This window comes from Anarrhichthys ocellatus, unplaced genomic scaffold (genome assembly GCF_004355925.1).
Source record: "Anarrhichthys ocellatus isolate YVR2014 unplaced genomic scaffold, GSC_Weel_1.0 scaffold7, whole genome shotgun sequence".
In the NCBI taxonomy this organism is placed as follows: domain Eukaryota; kingdom Metazoa; phylum Chordata; class Actinopteri; order Perciformes; family Anarhichadidae; genus Anarrhichthys; species Anarrhichthys ocellatus.
In genome coordinates, this window is record NW_022280037.1 from 9,889,552 (window position 1) to 9,907,032 (window position 17,481).

The 17,481-nt window shown below is 42.6% G+C and overlaps 2 protein-coding genes across 2 annotated transcripts; one reads left to right on the top strand and one right to left on the bottom strand.

Moving 5' to 3' along the window:
• Window positions 1-200: 200 nt before the first annotated feature.
• Window positions 201-8,943, top strand: tmem62 (transmembrane protein 62). The gene is made up of 14 exons (XM_031847766.1): window positions 201-415; window positions 542-784; window positions 1,165-1,276; window positions 1,370-1,507; window positions 1,937-1,982; window positions 2,433-2,574; window positions 2,899-3,023; window positions 3,293-3,415; window positions 3,687-3,842; window positions 4,313-4,472; window positions 4,662-4,860; window positions 4,973-5,068; window positions 5,251-5,369; window positions 6,212-8,943. The coding sequence occupies exons 1-14, from the start codon at window positions 398-400 to the stop codon at window positions 6,530-6,532; spliced, it is 1,998 nt and encodes a 665-aa protein (XP_031703626.1). The 5' UTR covers window positions 201-397; the 3' UTR covers window positions 6,533-8,943.
• ptgr2 (prostaglandin reductase 2) lies at window positions 6,656-12,763 on the bottom strand. The gene is made up of 8 exons (XM_031847767.1): window positions 12,492-12,763; window positions 12,248-12,366; window positions 11,778-11,969; window positions 11,519-11,689; window positions 10,967-11,176; window positions 10,527-10,736; window positions 10,358-10,397; window positions 6,656-10,265 (listed from the first exon to the last, which is right to left on the bottom strand). Exons 1-8 carry the CDS (start codon window positions 12,526-12,528, stop codon window positions 10,201-10,203), a joined length of 1,044 nt encoding a protein of 347 aa, XP_031703627.1. The 5' UTR covers window positions 12,529-12,763; the 3' UTR covers window positions 6,656-10,200.
• Between the last annotated feature and the right edge of the window lie 4,718 nt (window positions 12,764-17,481).

Here is a 17,481-nt window from a genome sequence, read left to right on the forward strand (position 1 = left end):
ATATCCTGTAATCCTGTACATTTATATATATATATAATATATATCAATTATAAACATTTGATACTTATTTCAAAATTAAATTGTTACTCATTAAAAAAATAAAAAATTATTATTATATTTTTGTATTCTCGCAAATCCTCGCGATGACAGGAAGCAGTGGCGTTATGGTCGCTCGTGGTACCCGGAAAACACCGTCAGAGTGAGAGCTCCTCGTCCTCCACACACTCTCCGGTGACGTTCCACATCCAGCCGGTCACAGTGTCCGTGTTGGTAGCTGGTAGCTAAGCTAACTAGCTAGCTCACCTGCCGGAGCTGCCTCCTCCGCCTTCAGAAGGCAGCTGAGCGGAGAGCCGTGACTGTGAACACCCGTCGCCTCAATGCGTCTCCCGTGGCCGCGATGGCAGCGACAGAAACGGTCTGAGCTCTTAGCTATGTAGCTAGATGGTTGACATTATATCTGTAGTTTAATGTTTAGTGTGATTCGTGCCCCTTTAGCTATTTCCACCAGTAGCTAGCTTTTTTTTTTCCCTGTACGGGACAGACGGCGGCAGCTAGCCGCCTCTCTCGTCGCTACAGGAGGATGCTGAAGCTGTTCGGCGCGCTGGTGCTCCTCGGACTGGCCTTGGCGTGCATCACCTCCTGGGTGCTGGACAGCTACGACACGGCGTTGCACCTGAAACGGAGCGTTCATCAGCAGCCGACTGTCGGTGATGGAGATGGATCCAAAGGGAGCTCTCCACCATTCCCCGGCGGCGAGTTGGGCAATATATTCTGGTTTATACAGGTGGGCTTCATTCTGTCTCACCAGCTAGTCTTTAGTCATTTGCCACAAACAGAATGATGCTGTCTACATTTAACCAATACCTCAATTTACATTCAACATAAATGTAGACGACCTACCTTTGGCTTTTGCTGTTGTAATTCACCAGCTGAACTCTGAACTGTGAATGATTGACAGAAAGGGGTCACTGACCACAGAAGTGTGTCATTGTCAGGTTAAAAAAAAAAAAAAAGGTGCTTCAGCAACACTGTAATTTGTAGTCAGACTTTGTACGATTCTGTTTTACAACTCCTATACTAATACTAGATAAAGACCAGATTTAAGACCATTTTTATTATGATTTATTTATCACTGATTCTGTCTTTATTGACGTCTGCTTCAAGGTCTCTGACATTCACATTAGCCGCTTTCACGACCCGAGACGCATTCCCGATTTTGAAAAGTTCTGCACTGACACAATCGAAGTGATCAAGCCGGATCTAGTGCTCGTGACAGGTACAGTAACCTGCCACCCATCTTCAACTAAAGCCACTTGTGATGAGGCTATGTGGGCGTGGCCACGTTGACTCTTCCCCCCCCACTCCACAGGGGATCTGACAGATGCCAAAACAGAGAGTAAGGTGGGCTCCCTCCAGCACGAGGTTGAGTGGCAGGCCTACCACAACATCCTGAAGAGGTCGCGCGTGATGGAGCGCACCAGGTGGATAGACATCCGAGGAAATCACGGTGATTAACCGCAGCACTTTGTTATCGCTACGTTCTCTCCAATACAAACATCCCAGAGTACAATTAAGAGTTTCTCAAGAACCCATTAACTGCGGCGCTCATCCTACCCCTCCTCTTCACTGCTGCTTCCACCATTAGATTCGATGTGAAAGGAGATATCTTGTAACTGTCGGGAAAAAAAGAGAGCTAGTTATTAGATCTGGAGTTTCTCTGACCGCTCTTCTGCTCTTATTGATCGCAGTTGTTGATGTCGGTTTAACTGTTTGTCGGTGATTTTGTTCTATATCTTCCCGTAACACGAGGAAATCTGATTCCTGGAATAAACATGTATCGGTCTATTGGGAATTCATTCATTAGACATTCAGTAACCTCTTTCATCGTTTGTATTCTGCTCAATCTCACCATTTTCTTTTCAATTTCTCCTGACAGATGCCTTTAATATTTTCTCTCTGGACAGCATCAACAACTACTACGGGTCAGTATGAATTGGTCAACAGTACAGTAAATGCCTGATTGTCACCCAGTCTCTACTCCGGCATGTCTTGAGTGTGAAGTAGATCACAGCACACAGTAACTTCAATAGTTGCAGACCTATTTATCGACAATAATCCGAGCTGCCTGAGCTTCCTGAGGACTAAAATAGAAGCAGAATCTGCATGAAACAGAGGCCGACTCGCTTTTCTTCTGCCACAAATGATGTTTTATGTGACACTGCCGCTCCTGTTAATGCTGATTGATCTTTTTATCTCCTTTAATATTCTTAATGTTGTGGTCCTCCTCTGCCAGACACAATCTGTCTCGCCTAATTTATTTATCTGAAATTCATCGAATTACCTCAGGACTCGATTGGAGCTGCTGGCTCCGTCCCAGACCGCCGTATCTCGTTGCTCACATCGACCTTTCTTTTTTTTCGAATTTTCTCCAGGAAATACTCGGCTAATCAGAAAGTAGGCTCCTTCCACTATGTTCACAAAACACCCTTTGGCAACTACTCCTTTGTCTGTGCGGATGCCACTCTGACACCGGGACCCAAGAGGCCGTACAACTTCTTTGGTATTCTCAACCAGGTACAACCGTCCGGCACCTTCACTGAGTTTGTGTCAAACTTCACAAAGCAGAGAAGCTTTGAATACTCACTTGTTAGAGGAGACTTAAATGGTTTAGGTCATATTCCTCTCTAAGGAAATGTGGCCATTGAATAGTTAAATTCAGAAATAGGCAAATAGAAGGTTGTACTGACACATGTAACAATACAAGACGTACAGTATCCTCGTACTTTACAGGATAAACAGCTGTAAATGTGTCTTCAAAGCACTCATACACTGCAGAAAATGAATGTAGTGGAACAGATAGTTATTATAGTGTTTTTTTTTTTACTCAATATGTGACAGACTCAAATGGACTTGCTGGACACGTTCAGAGTTGAGAGTCTGAAAAGCAACCAGTCGATCTGGTTTGGCCACTACACCACTTCCACCGTCGTCTCCCCGTCTCCGGGAGTTCGGGAAGTGATGAGGTAAGAAAATGCTGGAGGTCAAACCAGTTTGTTTTAAGAGGGTGTGTGTGTGAATACGTATTGTCTCGTTGACGTTCAGTGGGCTGCTCTTTTGACACGCAAAGTCGATTTTTATCACTCAAACTAGCAGCGTTTGACCGGCAGCTGGTTTTAATTTTCATCCTGTTATATAGAGTTTAATCTGAGTGATGGGAGATTCCTTTATTTTGGGAAATCATGACAGTGTTGTTATCACACTTCTCTGATATTTGGGACTTCTTGTGTTTTAGATCTGCTGTTGCATATCTGTGTGGCCACCTGCACACACTGGGCGGCCTGATGCCCGTCCTCCACAGCCGACATCCTCAAGGCACCCTGGAGCTGGAGCTGGGTGACTGGATGGAGAACCGCAGGTACGTAAAACAACAGGATCGCAAAATATTACACACACACACACAGCTCTCACAGGGCATCTGCAGAACTTGAAAAGTCTTAAAAGGCTTAAAATTCCGTTTCCTTGAAAAGTATTGTTATAATGGATTAAGAAGTACTGAAAAAAATGTCATACCAATAAATAATTTTTGGCACATCGTCCCTGGTTTTCATACTGTGAATTGCACTCTATGTGGTATTAAAAAGGCCTTAAAAACCTGCAGAAACCTCACATCTCACATCTGTCTGCAGGTACAGGGTTCTGGCCATAGACCACGACCTGCTGAGTTTCTCTGACCTGAGGTTCGAGCAGTGGCCGGCGGTGCTCATCACCAACCCCAAGGACGCACAGTACCTGCACCCCGGAGTGGAGCCGCTGGGTCGAATACGCAGATCGACACACATCAGGTGTCTGTTCAGTGTGTGTGTTGACTGCTTGTTGAACCATAAACCCCCTCGACGACACACGAGACCACAACACTAATTTATGCAGAGCACCTGATGCGTCATATACCCAGCTTGGGTATATTTAATATCACATCACTGTTGAATAAACTGTGGTTGCTTTGGCCTAAGAGGTCAGTAGCAGTAGCTTTTGATTCCATTTGGTAGAAAGTTAGCAACAAGTAAGGAAGTTGTTCTTTTAAATTACCTTTTTTTGGGCTATTTCTCACAAACTAGTGCACTTATTTAAATGAAAATAACATCTGTTCATGTGTTCCTGATGCACATCTAGATGCAGATTCTTTTTTTTTTTTTGCAACCTTGGCAAAAGTTCATCATTAAGTGTTTTTTATTAGGCGACCAGTAAGCACAATACACACAGCCTTTATCTAATTTTCAATATGAAAACATTCCTTTTCCGTGGTTCTCGATAGGATCTTGGCCTTCTCGGAGGCCCCAATCACAGGGGTGCATGTGAGCGTCGATGGGGAACCTCTGGGGACTGGCCACTCAGCTGGAGGTCCCCTCTATGTTCTGCTGTGGGATCCGTCTCTCTACCTCACTGGACTGCACACCATCAGAGTTAAAGTGAAGGTCGGCACAGTCATCATTTATCTTCCCGTTAAAGTGTTAAATATTTCATAGGACTTAATTCAATTTGGTTTATTTTGCTTGAGTTCAACTATGATTCAGTTGATAGATCTGCTGTCTGTGCACTGTAGGCTTTTAATGCGCTCTTTCTTCTAATTCTTATCGTTTTGTGTGTTTGTTTGTGTGAGTCAGGACTCGGCAGGCCGGTCGTCAGTGCGGGAGCAGCACTTTACTCTGGAGGAGGACCTGACTCCAAGCTTTGGTTTTGTGCAGTCCTTCATCCTCCTCACAGACCACTACGTCCTGGCCCGAGTGGCCTTCATTTTCATGATGCTGCTGAATGTCGGGGTGCTGCTGGCCTTCAGGTTCCTGCGTGTTCCTGCTGGGAGAGGTGAGCAATTATCTGATGTCCACGATCCGACTCTAGACTTAAGTAATTATTTAAACAACAGCAATTGTTCTTCATATATTCATGCATTTTTTGTTTTGTTTATCGCCTACAGGATTGACCTCTCAAGCATGTATGTCGCTCCATCTGGTCAGCACAATGGACACCTTCTACTACTCTCTGCTGCTGTTTAACCTGTGCACAGCCTTAGGTGGGTTTCCTCTCTTTGTCTGGTGCTTCAGGCAGAACACGCCTCTACTTTTAGAATAATGTTGTTCTAACAAATCACAATATGTCCGAATTTAAAACTCAAATCTACTGTGACATGGTTAAAATATTGGTTTGTTCCTGTGTGAATAACTCCTGTGTTGTTTCCGCCTCTATTCCCTTCAGGTCCGTGGTTCATAGGAGAGCTGATAGAAGGCCATAGTGGTGCCTGCTTCGCCTATGGGGTGTTCGTCGATGGACACTTCCTGGAGGGCAGCCTCACTTATATCATTGGAGTCGTTCAAGTAAGGACTTGCATTTTATCCAGCACGTCTACATCTCGGTTATGTGTGTACATGAGGAAGACCTTCTGCAGATATGTGAGAGGGGTGACTCGTGGTCATAAACCAACAGAGAATTAATACTATTGTTTAGCAGCTAAAAAAGCTGGATATTTCCCTCAAGAGCTACAAGGGAAGCGCGTATCGGACTCGCATTCATCAGGTGAAACGCACAACCCCAAATAAATGCTAATGTTGCTCAATATTTGTTTAATTAGGTAACTGTTTGCTAACAAGTTGGCTGTCAAGTTAAAAAGTGGTGCTATGTCAGTGTTCACAGCTTGTTCCCACTGCCCACAAGTGTCCAAAAATAATCTATTTGGAGTTTAACTTTTGTTTAATCTTATATTTTTTATGAATTGATTTTTTTTTTTTAGCTTTATATGTTCCACTGACATACTAGTCCGGTTTTATTTCCTGCACATTATCTGTACCTTATAGGAACATTGTGTAGGATTCAGTGGTTATGACCCTCCTAAAATAGATTAAGGGGGTCATAAGATGTATAAGAATCACATTTTAGCTTCCTTTTTCTTTTATTGAATACTTTGACCTCTTATTTCAAATCACTGTTTGTTTGAGCACGTTCACTCCAACCTGTGATAAGGGTTCACAGGCAAATATTTGTATTAATTTCAAAGGGTCACAAACCAAACAGGTTGTGAACCACTGCCGGATACTTAGACATTAACATGGTCTCTAACTATACGCTCATATTCTGTTGTTGTAGTATTTTGTTGTACAACAACCCGCAGTGATAATCAAGTACTAATCACATCTAACTGGAGCCCCCCCCCCCCCCCCAGATGCTGTTCTTCAACATGCCCCTCACCTGTTATCTCTGCTGGAGCATCCACCACCGCGGCAGAGGCAACACCTTCCGATCCCACTTCCTGCGGCCGGGCTGCCGCTGGCGGACTCTGGCGGTTCACCTCTTCATGCTGCTGCTGCTCACTTGGCAGGTCCACTCCTGCTACTTCCTCTTGGAGACCTACGGCCTAATGGCCTTTTTCCTGTCTCCGGTCCGCACGTGGGCATTGGGGCTCAGCCTGCTGTTGGTCTACCGCGCCTGGACAGGCCCCGCCCCTCCGGTTTGCGACAACAGCAAGAGCGTCTCTCCCTCTTGACAGTAGTTTCACTGTGCCACCGCGACTCCTCTGGAGCCTGACTCACAGATATATTTTGCTGTCTCTTATCCCACCTTGAAAGCCTCAATTTTCCCAAGACAGCAGCCCCCCCCCCCCCTCCTTTCTTTCTCTCCTCCTTCAAATAGCCACTTCACAGTACATCACTCACTATCCTGTTTATAGATAGTATTGTTTGCTTAATATGCATGTTATTGTAAAACACCGGTGAGCATATTTCGGGCCATATTCATAGCAATGTGTACAGTGTAAATAGAAACAACACCTTGGATACATTGGGGGTAAAATAGCCTGTTTGAGCTATGTGAACTAGTCCAATGTATGCCACAGTTAATGGTCTATCCTGCTGTGGTTTAAGCTGACTCATGTACTTGAGCTTTAGCACTTTTTGGAAGTGTTGCCTTGGCCGAATGCCACTTCACCACTGCCAAAGGATGAATAAGAAAGATACCAGCTTTTATTCTTCCCTCTGAAGATCATTTTCATTCACTAATGAAGGCTGGACGTGCCAAATCAAACCTCGTGTTTAAACGTCCGTCACACAAACTGTGTGGATGAGAAAGCGTCATTTTGTACACTAAGATTTCCTAACACCCCGCGGCTGACAGAGCGCGGTAGTTACAGTAACTTTGGTGAAGATGACACAGGTAATGCAACCTAGACGATTATGTTATAAGTTTATTCTACACATGATTAAAGGAAATCAAATGAATGAAAATACAAATCAATCAAATACTGTCGTCGATCTTTGTGTACAAGTAGTTGATGAGAAAAGAATTGCACTGCACACAACTGCCACATAAAAAAATTATATTTGCATTTAATAGTCATACGAAAAACTTTAATGCCGGTTTTCACCAAAACACAACGAGCTGGTCTGACTCCGTGCTCCTTCAAACGTGACTACAGAAAGCAGCTGTTTGTTTCTCAGGAATGTGAGCACTTGAACAATAGGCTGGTCCCAGATGTATTTCAGGACAATGTTTTTATACTCCATAGTAGCTCAGTGAACTAAAAAAAATCATGTTAAACAATCCAGATGTGTGGTGGCTAAAAGAAACAAAATGAATGTGTTACATGGTGAAATGAGATGAACCAGTACTATGCTGTTTTTATTTACTCTTCCTGATTGTATCGAGTGGTTTATTTTTTTTTTCCCCTTCATGTTATATATCTGCACTAGTAAAGGGCATCCCTTGCGTTGGAAGTTAATTTGACAGCTTTGTGTGTGAAAACAATGTTTGTATTTTTCCCTAATTCCTTTTTTTTTTTTGTGAAGGTGTGAGTGAAGTAAACCGTGTCTGTTGCACTCTTAATCCAATCCTTTCTCCTCGGAGGTAGCAGGTGCCTGGATTCCACCAGAGCAAACTGATTTAAAGACCACATTTATCAAGTCTTTTAATAGAAGCAATGTTCCAACAAAGTTAGATCCGGGTTGTTGTTTTCAGAACCATACCCAGCATGAGTGCAGAATAATTGCTCAGTGCTGTGATAAGACATGCAGTTTAATATTAGAACAGCTGCTAAACAATGAGACAATTAAATTATGTGCACTCTTGCTGGCGATGGTTTAATAACTCCCCCCCTATGCATAGACGAGTCTTTCATACTACCAAAGTATAATTCCACCATAAAGACAGATAATATAAATGTATGGACTTCTGTTACTGCAGTTATTCTCTCAGGATTCTCAGTACAAGTTGTGTAATCTGTCCACAAGGAGGCGGTATTGTGTTGCATTTCACTTCCACCCTCCAAATCATGCATGGAACCGTTTTTTTTTTTTTTTTCTTTGCAGAAAAGCAGCAAAACCATATCTGGATGAGACAATTTTGATAGTTGATAAATTCTCGCTCATTATGTTTATCTGGTTGATTGTTCTGTATCAAACACTGATTTGACTGTTGACGAGAACAACAGACATCAACCACTATGTGTCTGAGAGAAGTGATGTACTAAGTGTTCACTGATTGACTTATTCTGCATCCCTCCTATGTTCAAACACTGAAGTATATGAATGAAAAGTTGACGATTTGACACCTGCCACATGTTTTTTCTGGTGACAACTAAAATTAGAGCCAATCACATTTTTTTATTTTATTAATGGTTTATAGTGCTGTGGAATAAAATGTTCATTACATTAAATCATATACTTTGCATTTGTCTTCACTTCATTGTCACATGATGTTACAAAAGGGAGTGAACGAGAATATGTAGCCCAACACTGACAAAAACTGATTATGTCAATAAATAAAACTAGAAGTTAAATAATTAAAACGGAGAGTGAAAAGAAAAGCTTTGTATTTCAGCTGCACGATTCTTTATCTTTTTTGTTTTTGTTTAATCTTAGTACACATTTAATGAGTTTGCTATTGGTATGTAGCTTAACTGAAAACATTGGTAGAAAATAAACACACCAAGTAGCCTTTTCTAAAGCTCTTCGCAGCTCTAAACAGTGCATGTTTATCATCTGTACTGCTGAAGCTTTGCGCTTGTCATCTTTGTAGCTTTTGCTGGAAAGCTCAAGCAAACAAATTTAGTTAATGCTACTTTAAGATCTTTAGTTTAATAGTATGAGACAGGAGACATCAAGTCACATCTACACAATAAAGTCTAGTTTTCTTCTTAAAACTAAGCCACCCGTAATAATTGTGTGCATTCTGCTGGTGTCACTGTATAAATGCTTAAAGCAATTTAGCCAGCAAGCTAGTTAGCTTGCTAAGCTACTTAAAGATATTTTATTTAGTTTAGAAAATAAATCACATCTACAAAGTCTAAAGCCTTATTTCCATTGTGAAGATAATAGAAATATGACGTTACTTTAAGATGACAATGAGGTTTTAAAGATAGAAGCTATTTCAAAGTAGTGTTAGCTAGCTAACTTTTGTTATTATTATCAGCTTGCCAGCCCTTTGCTACGTGTTATGTGATGCTTAAGTAATATGCATTAACACAACATGTGCACTAGCTGTGGTTTTATGAAGACAGTTAGCTTAGGCTAGGTAGCTAGCTGAGGTAGCTGGTAATGTGGGTTAAGCTAGCAGTGTTTTCAGTTAAAGCTAACTAGCCACAGTTGTCTTACTTATTCCACTGTTTGTTTGTTTTACCAAGATTCTTTTTTTTCAACTGATTGGAGGTATTTCTTTTACACTCAATTTTAATTATTACACTAACGGTATTTTGTCTTTGACATGTTTTGACAGCCTTTTTTGCCAGTTTTGGGGCTCCATACAATAAAACAAGCTGAAGTCTTATTATCGCATTATTATTATTTTCTTCACTGGAAGATTTTAAAACCATGACAAACTGTTGCAATTTAGAAGGAAGTTAACATAATGAGGTAGTATTACAATGTTGTACTCTATTATTAAACTGCTGCACCAATATCCAAAAGTCTAAATCATTATTTAGTATTAAAATTCAAGACGTATCTAACCTCCAAGCACTCTTTACATTTATTTTTCACAAGCACACAATTTCAGATAACACCGTGTGTTTTTTTAAATTCATGGTTCATAATTGTAATCAACTGGTATCAGCTAATTAATGCAATCTCTCATTTGAGTTTATTAAGTTAGTGTTAATGGCAGTGATAGAAACTGTAGTTTAATTTCCCCAGGCGTCTGCCAGCTGAGAGCAACTGATTTTCTTCACTCTGATATCTTTATAATTTGCTTGCCAATGTTTCCCCCTGTCATCATAGAGCAAAATGCATCTGCAAGAAAATGAACACAAATGATTCAACTCCTGCCAAGTTAACAAAAATGCATACACTAAAGAAACATGCAATGATTAAATCTTACATACCTCCCATATTTTCGATACCATTCACCACAGTTTCCAGCACCTGCAGAGTGAAAGCATTATTACAACTAAATTATGCAAGGAGACAAAGAGAGAGAAGAGGTTTGCATTTTGCAAAAGAATAAGAACACCCTCATACTCAACCACGCATCATCGTGCATTTCCTCCTTACATTGATTTGGCCTGATTGAACTCGCTGGCTGAGTTCACAGAGGGCAGCTTCAGCTTTGTTCATGTAGTTAAGCACGGTAAACCGCTCCCGTGTGATATTCTTCCTTCGCAGTGTTTCATTTATCTCATCGCTCAGCGGCGGAGGATACGGCACATCCTTGTTGTACTGCGAGATCTGCCCACACAGGATCACATGGCTGTCGTTGTTCATCTGGAGGGAGGAGGAGGGTCGGAGGTCAATGTGTGACGTCGAGTTCATGAGACACAAAACACTCACTGTTGGAACTCAGGAGGAAGCACTTCAGAATCCACAGCCACGGGGGAAAAAAACAACTAACGCCTCAAAATTCACATATTTTCAAGCCTAAATAAACCACAAATGTACAAGTACAACATCCACTACATTATGTTCTGCGCACGCAGACACAACTCGAGCAGTACCTGTGTGATTACAATATCACTGATGGCACCTCCCACGTTGTCAAAGTAAACATCTATCCCATCAGGGCAGCACTCCTTGAGCCTTGAAGGGACGTCCTCTTGGCGGTAGTTGATGGCTGCAGAGAAGCCCAGGTCATCCACTAAAGCTCTGCACTTCTCATCAGAGCCGCAAATCCCAACCATTCTCACACAGCCATCCAGCCTGCCAATCTGGAAAAATAAGAGCAGGGTGAAGTGATACAATCAGGATTCACATCCTCTTCTCTGTAATCGCATCTCTGTTTATGGTTAGCCAGATTAAATCTGCTACCCTGAGTGTGGTTTTTCAAAAAATAGCAGTTATAGTTATCACCAACTATCTTGCCTTTATCTTTCTTACATTTAAACATTTTAAAGATAAAAAATATATACTAATTCACTCTAAGAAAACTAGAAATAAGGCAATTTTAAGAATGCTGTTTCTGTGTATTTTGCCAATATCTCAGATAGCTATAACTGTGTATTCTACATTAAAGCCGGAATGGACAAAAGGCTGAATTGTGCTGTGGTTACCTGTCCAGCTATGGAGCCACAGGCCCCAGCTGCGCCACTCACCACCATCGTCTGATTGGCCCCTTTGGTCACATTACCCTTCTCCCTTATGCCCAACAGAGCAGTGAGGCCTGTTATGCCAACTGCACCCAAAAAGTAGGACAAGCGCCCATCAACCAACTGTGGATCAACCTAGAGTACAAACAGAAGGTGTTATCACATTTGGTATTTATTCATGCAGGTAACTTTTAGTGCATGCATGCATTTTCAAATGCCACACCTTCTGTAAGACACTTCCTGTCATAACAGCGTTGGTCTGCCAAGGCCAGTTGAAGGAAGTGACCACATCTCCCTCACTGCAAGCGCTGCAGCGGCTGGACTCGACCACGCCGACACCTCCGCCGTCCACACACTCAGACAGTTGCCACGGAGTCACATAATCAACACCGGTGTCTTCGTTCATTCTGCACCGCTGAGAAGCAAAAACAGGAAGATAGGTAAGAGGTTGTATGCTCAACTCTTGTCGTAAACTTTCTATGGATAACACAGGTGGACTAGTTTGTATGATATAACTGTGGTTGTGTAACTGCAGTGGCAAGAAGAAGCTTGAGTACTTGCTTCTTCACTGAAAAACTTTTTGTTTTGTAACATGCATTCAGCTTGGAATCCATTTATGCATGAGCAGATACAATAACCTAAAGTTGATTACCATTCTGACTGCACCAATACTATAGACTGTGAGATTAATACCATGTAAGGGTCGACTGACAGGCAAAGCGTCCGAACAAGGACCTCCCCATCTTTCAGGTCACGTGCCAAAGTCGTCTCCTCAAGACGGAAGTTTTCAGGAACTGGCGCCCCGTTGTTACCTTTATGCATAAATAAGTAGTTTGATTAAACGTAACACACACGTGTGCAGTAATGTTACAGCACGACACACAAAGAACAATGTCATCTTCTGTTATTAAATTAATTATAATAATAAGTTTCCAACCTGGTCGTGAGTTGAGGACGATTCTCTGCACCTGCATCCTTGAAAAGTCACGTTAGCTTTGACTGGTACAACCGAACCTGGCAACAAACATCAGGCTTTATGTGCGCTAAAGTCTCAGTGTTAAAAGGTGCAAAGAGTTGTGTGCACCTCATGCAAATTGCCGACTAATTAAATAAACACTGTGTTTACTTCACCGGATAAATTCCTTCTGAATCTGAGCTAGCAGAAAGTCAACAGACCCCTGTAATGGTTTCACTCAGCGCACAGTAAGATAGTTCCCTGCTACCAACTTCCGTCTTCGTTTAAATTCCCTTTGGCAGTTAGACCCGATCTTCTTTAGCTGGAGTTAGCATGTCGTCTTTGATTCTGTATCTGTTTTTATTTTTAAACACATTTAATCAAAATAGTGACGGGCCCCGCGTGACATCCACTGTCCATATGATTCAATTTAGATCTAAAATAATGACAATGTGAGGTATTGTACGCAGATGCGACATTATGTCCCCGATGTTCCGGTATAGCGGGTAGTTACTATCTCGTCGTTCATATGTTGTCTTTTGAGTGCCCCCGTTGAGCCGCTACAGCAGCTCTCAACGACCTATTGTTAATCCAGCTCATTAGCACAGAGTGCTGCTGTTAACTGTACTCGACAGTTAATTTAACTGCAGTTACAATCGATGTTGACAATGCAATCAAAGATCGTAAACGCAGGCAGGTCCCATAGACTGGTTTGCAGGATCGATTGCTAGCTAAAAGTGTTTCAAACTGGGGAAGTGACGCTTTGAGGAGGAATCTGAAAAAAAAAATTAAAAAAAGTTTCGGGGGTTTCATGAGTAAAACGCTGCCGTTGCTATAGTTTACGGTCAACTGTAGCTGCAACACGACATCGTCAACACAGGCAAATGAAGGCGTATGTGACATCATGGAGGGACAGCTTAATGTAAGTACAGTTATGCATGCTGACATTTAATTAGTTCATGATGGCTTAGTAACAGAATAGAGCTAACGTTAGCTTCACCTGACCTGATCTCCACCACCAAATGTCAAAATACCAGAGAGACACGTGTGCCATCATGTATTGCCTGTAGCTAAAGTACTTACCGTTATATCTGTTGTGCAAAAAAACTGTGTCGTCAATACAATCAGCTGAGTATTTAATGATATGCTTAACTCAAATGTCAACTCTAAAATAAAATAGAAACAGTGCAAGTCAATAGTAACAGTGACCTTTAATTACCTCAAAATTGGCATGTCTTAAAAAGAATCACCTGTTGTGCACTTTATTTTGCAGGGAGATTTTTGGTGAAATACAGGATATTGGTGTCTAGGGCTGCAGCTATTTATTCTTGTCAATGTATCTGCTCGTTCAATTCTTGATTACAGGTGTGGACTGTATAACATGTTGTAAAATATAGAAAAGAGCCCCAGCAATTCAAATTGCAGAATTGCAGCAAATCTGTGCTGCAACCATTTAATACTTGGCTTTTTTTGCTTGAAAAACAACGATTATTCAATAATCCAATCACCACTCTTCTGTCAGTCGACTAAGCAATTGATCCAATAATCCTTCCAGCACTACTGGTATCAGCTTCAAGGAAACATACTGGTGCAGCCTAGAGAAAAGGCTGTTTGCACTCTCTCACACACACACACACACTCGCACCACAATTCCCAGTGCAGTGTCATCAGTAGCAGACATGTCAGTCTGACTCGACTTGTCAACGGCATCGGTGAATGTTTTCAGGCTTTGCACGTTATTTTAAGGGTCGGAGAGACTTGGAGAGTCAGATTGCAGCCCTGCAGAGCCTGGCACATGCCTGGTCATGTCCAATGCCATGATACTACAACAGTTACACCTACAACACCTTCCCATTATAGTAGCTCCTTTTATAAGCAGACATTTTGCATTGTCATGGGAAGCAACAACAATAACGATGGTTTGGTTCTTCTCAAGTGATCCAGCATGCACAACACCAGGACCCTGACACTGAAACAGCCCAATTAAACCGCCATCATTGATTTTATTATTTACACCTGTGCTTTTCCTTTTGTGACACATCAAAATGCTGTGAAAAAAGACCAATGCAGCAGTCTGTCATTCATTCATCATTTAATTTGTTTGACATTACGTCACCGAGTAGTCCACAGATCACCTTGCAACATTTGGGCCTTTGTTAAGGATTCACTCGGTATTATTTCATCCTGAAACATCATGAACTCAAGTTAAGGCCAGTTCACGCTAAGATAATGCTGTTTGTAACTATAATAACTGACACTTTGTGTTTATTTAACAATATGCTGTATTTTGATAATCAATTTAAAACCATTTTTTCATGCAGAAATAAGACATTATCTGGGTCAATGCCAGGCTTTGCTGTTTATCTCGGTTTTCTTTCATTTTAAGTTTAATGTCTGCTTAAGATCAGTGTGGTATGAATTGTGTAAAACACTCTTGATGAAGGTCCAAAGGTCAATACTTTTATAATTTTGTCTGCTAAAAAAAGTTATCAATTCGGGATCTGTTAACATGCGACGTTTTTCATGTTTTAGACTTTTCAGCAATTATTTGGAAATCCTATTTCCTGCTAAAAATACCACCACCACCACAAACAAACGTGTTCTCATACACATTTGTTTCCCCTCATGGGGCCTTTCTGTAGTTTCCCCTTGCTGTGTCACATGCAAATAACCACCGCATGCCGTTCAGGAGGAACGTCGTCAGTGATATCAAGTGTGTGATCTGGAATGAAAAGTGAACGTAAAACGGAAAGTAGCCGGGCGCGTCCTCCCTCTTAATCCCCGCGGTCTCTCCTCCAAGTGTGTGTTGGAATTTCCCGCATGGACTGTGAGGGATCTTGCCCCGTAAATTACAGCGGCTTGCGTGTCAGAGGAAAGCCTTATATGGGCATGGAAGTGGGTGTGGCCACCGAGCTGGTAGCGGCGGAGGGGAGAGCAGAGAGACACACAGAGAGAGTCGATGCACAGCAAAAAAGGCCGCATTGCCACTGTGAGTTGTTTGTGCAATCCCAATGCAATAACGTGCAATAGACAGCGGCGGCATTGCTGCACATTAAGCGCGTTCCTTTTTTTTTTTTTTTCGACCGGGAAGGACTGTGTTTACGCATCGCCCCCCCCTCTGTTCCTCTTCACTTTAAAAGCGAGGAAAGGAGAGAGAGAGAGAGAGAGAGAGAGAGAGGGAGAGGAAAAAAAGTACCAGTGAGTGAGGTCAGCAGCATAGCATGAGTCAACCTTGGGGATGTATGCAGTCATCATCGCATGTCTGTATTGTGCGGGCCTGCCGCCGCCGCTGCTGCTGGCCGCACAACGCTGCCAGTGTGCGATCCTGCGGGCTGAGCTGCCGCTTGTAGCAGCTTTCATGACGAACACAGTAAGTATCGCTGCTGCTGCTGTTGTCGACAGTGCATGTTGTTGTTGTTGTTGCCACGGGCTCGATGGACAAACTTTTGTTTACCTCGATCGAGACGCACTGCTGTCGATCGAGGCTCCGAAGGATGTTGTTTTTTTATATGTCGCAATAGAAGCACAGAAACAGACACGTGACGCGTTAAAACCCCCTGTTGACAAGTTGAGTCCATCCGCGGCATTGTTTTGCTCGTCACACTCCTATGTTGCAGAGAGGGCTGCATGGTTGGCTGCTTGTTGCCACGGGACATGGCATTAGTAACGGGATAAGCTGTGTTCTGCAACAAAGGGCTTCTCGTAAATAGCGCTGAGCTGGCTGGTCACAGAAAGTGATGTGGAAGGGGAGGGGGGGCAGCAGGAAGACTCCTCTCGTGGAAGGACTCAGCATGTTTTTTTTTCTTCTCATATCTTCTGTTATTTGTCGCGTCTTGCACGCTTGCAGGCCTCTCTTGGTGTGCATAGCTGTGCCACACGGGGCTGGTTTAAATTAGAAAACAGCGATGGATTAGGGCGGGTGATGGTGTCCCGGGGGTGTATTTTAAGCCAATTAAACGTGTTACTTCGTCTACTGGGCTAAACCCCAGGCTTGTGTAAGGTTTGCACTGGTGATGCGTCACGATGATCCCTCACCTCGGATGTTGACCGCTCGCTCACACGTTTGTTTTATCTCGTCCTGCAAGGAAAATGTGATTTTTATTTATGTGCACCTTTCTCTCCCCCCCCCATAGAGGATGTCTCATATGTTTTTGACAACATGGCTATGGGCATGTGCAAGTTCGCATGGCATTGCTGGTGCGCTCACACGCGCATGCACACGGTCTGCCACAGAGCATGGTCACCCAGTGATGCCCCTGAGCCAGTGCAGGATCTGAACAGCTGCAGCTGTCTATTTTAAGAAGCCTGTGTTTTACTAGGCCACCAGAGTAAAGGGTGACAATCATCATTCACTTCCTGGGTTGTCGGATATGTAGAGATTCTAGTATTATTTTATGTTAACAGCATGACATAGTTGTTTGTGTCCTGCATGTTATGGTGATTTTCGCAGCAATAAAAAGTCAAAATGTTTTTTCTGACTTATTATTTTATACAGATGGAGCGGGGATCGAAATCTTTAACAGAAACAGTCGGGATCTGTGTGCTTCACGGAAATTTGGCAGACTGCACCGTGTCAAAAAATCTGCTCCAAAACCTCAGATAATAGTTTTGATAATCGCCACGGGTTACCATGGCAATTGTCAAGAAAGCAAGCTATCATGGCCTGCAAGGCCATTTTGACTTTTTTCCTCTCGCAGAGATCCTTTCATCATGAATCATGCTTGCTCACTTTCAGTTGCCCTTCCTGTTTTGAGTGTGCAGCCGCGGTTCAAAGGGCATGAGTTCCCCCTCTTTTTACTCTCCTCTCGTGAGTCACGCGGTTGTAAAGAATGAGGTTTTCATCTCGTTCAACCTGCTGTCTGTCCTGTAGTTTGGCGGGAAAGAGAGCGCATGTTACGGGTCAGTTGAGCAGAAACATTTTCTTCAGTGTGTGTGTGTGTGTGTGTGTGTGTGTGTGTGTGTGTGTGTGTGT

Coding starts and splice junctions, on each gene's coding strand:
- tmem62 (XM_031847766.1), top strand. Junction 3,843..4,312: donor CGCAGATCGACACACATCAG/GTGTCTGTTCAG, acceptor GGTTCTCGATAG/GATCTTGGCCTTCTCGGAGG. Junction 4,473..4,661: donor CCATCAGAGTTAAAGTGAAG/GTCGGCACAGTC, acceptor TGTGTGAGTCAG/GACTCGGCAGGCCGGTCGTC.
- ptgr2 (XM_031847767.1), bottom strand. CDS start 12,528: ATGCAGGTGCAGAGAATCGTCCTCAACTCACGACCAG. Junction 12,367..12,491: donor CGTCCTCAACTCACGACCAG/GTTGGAAACTTA, acceptor TTATGCATAAAG/GTAACAACGGGGCGCCAGTT. Junction 10,398..10,526: donor TTCAATCAGGCCAAATCAAT/GTAAGGAGGAAA, acceptor TTCACTCTGCAG/GTGCTGGAAACTGTGGTGAA.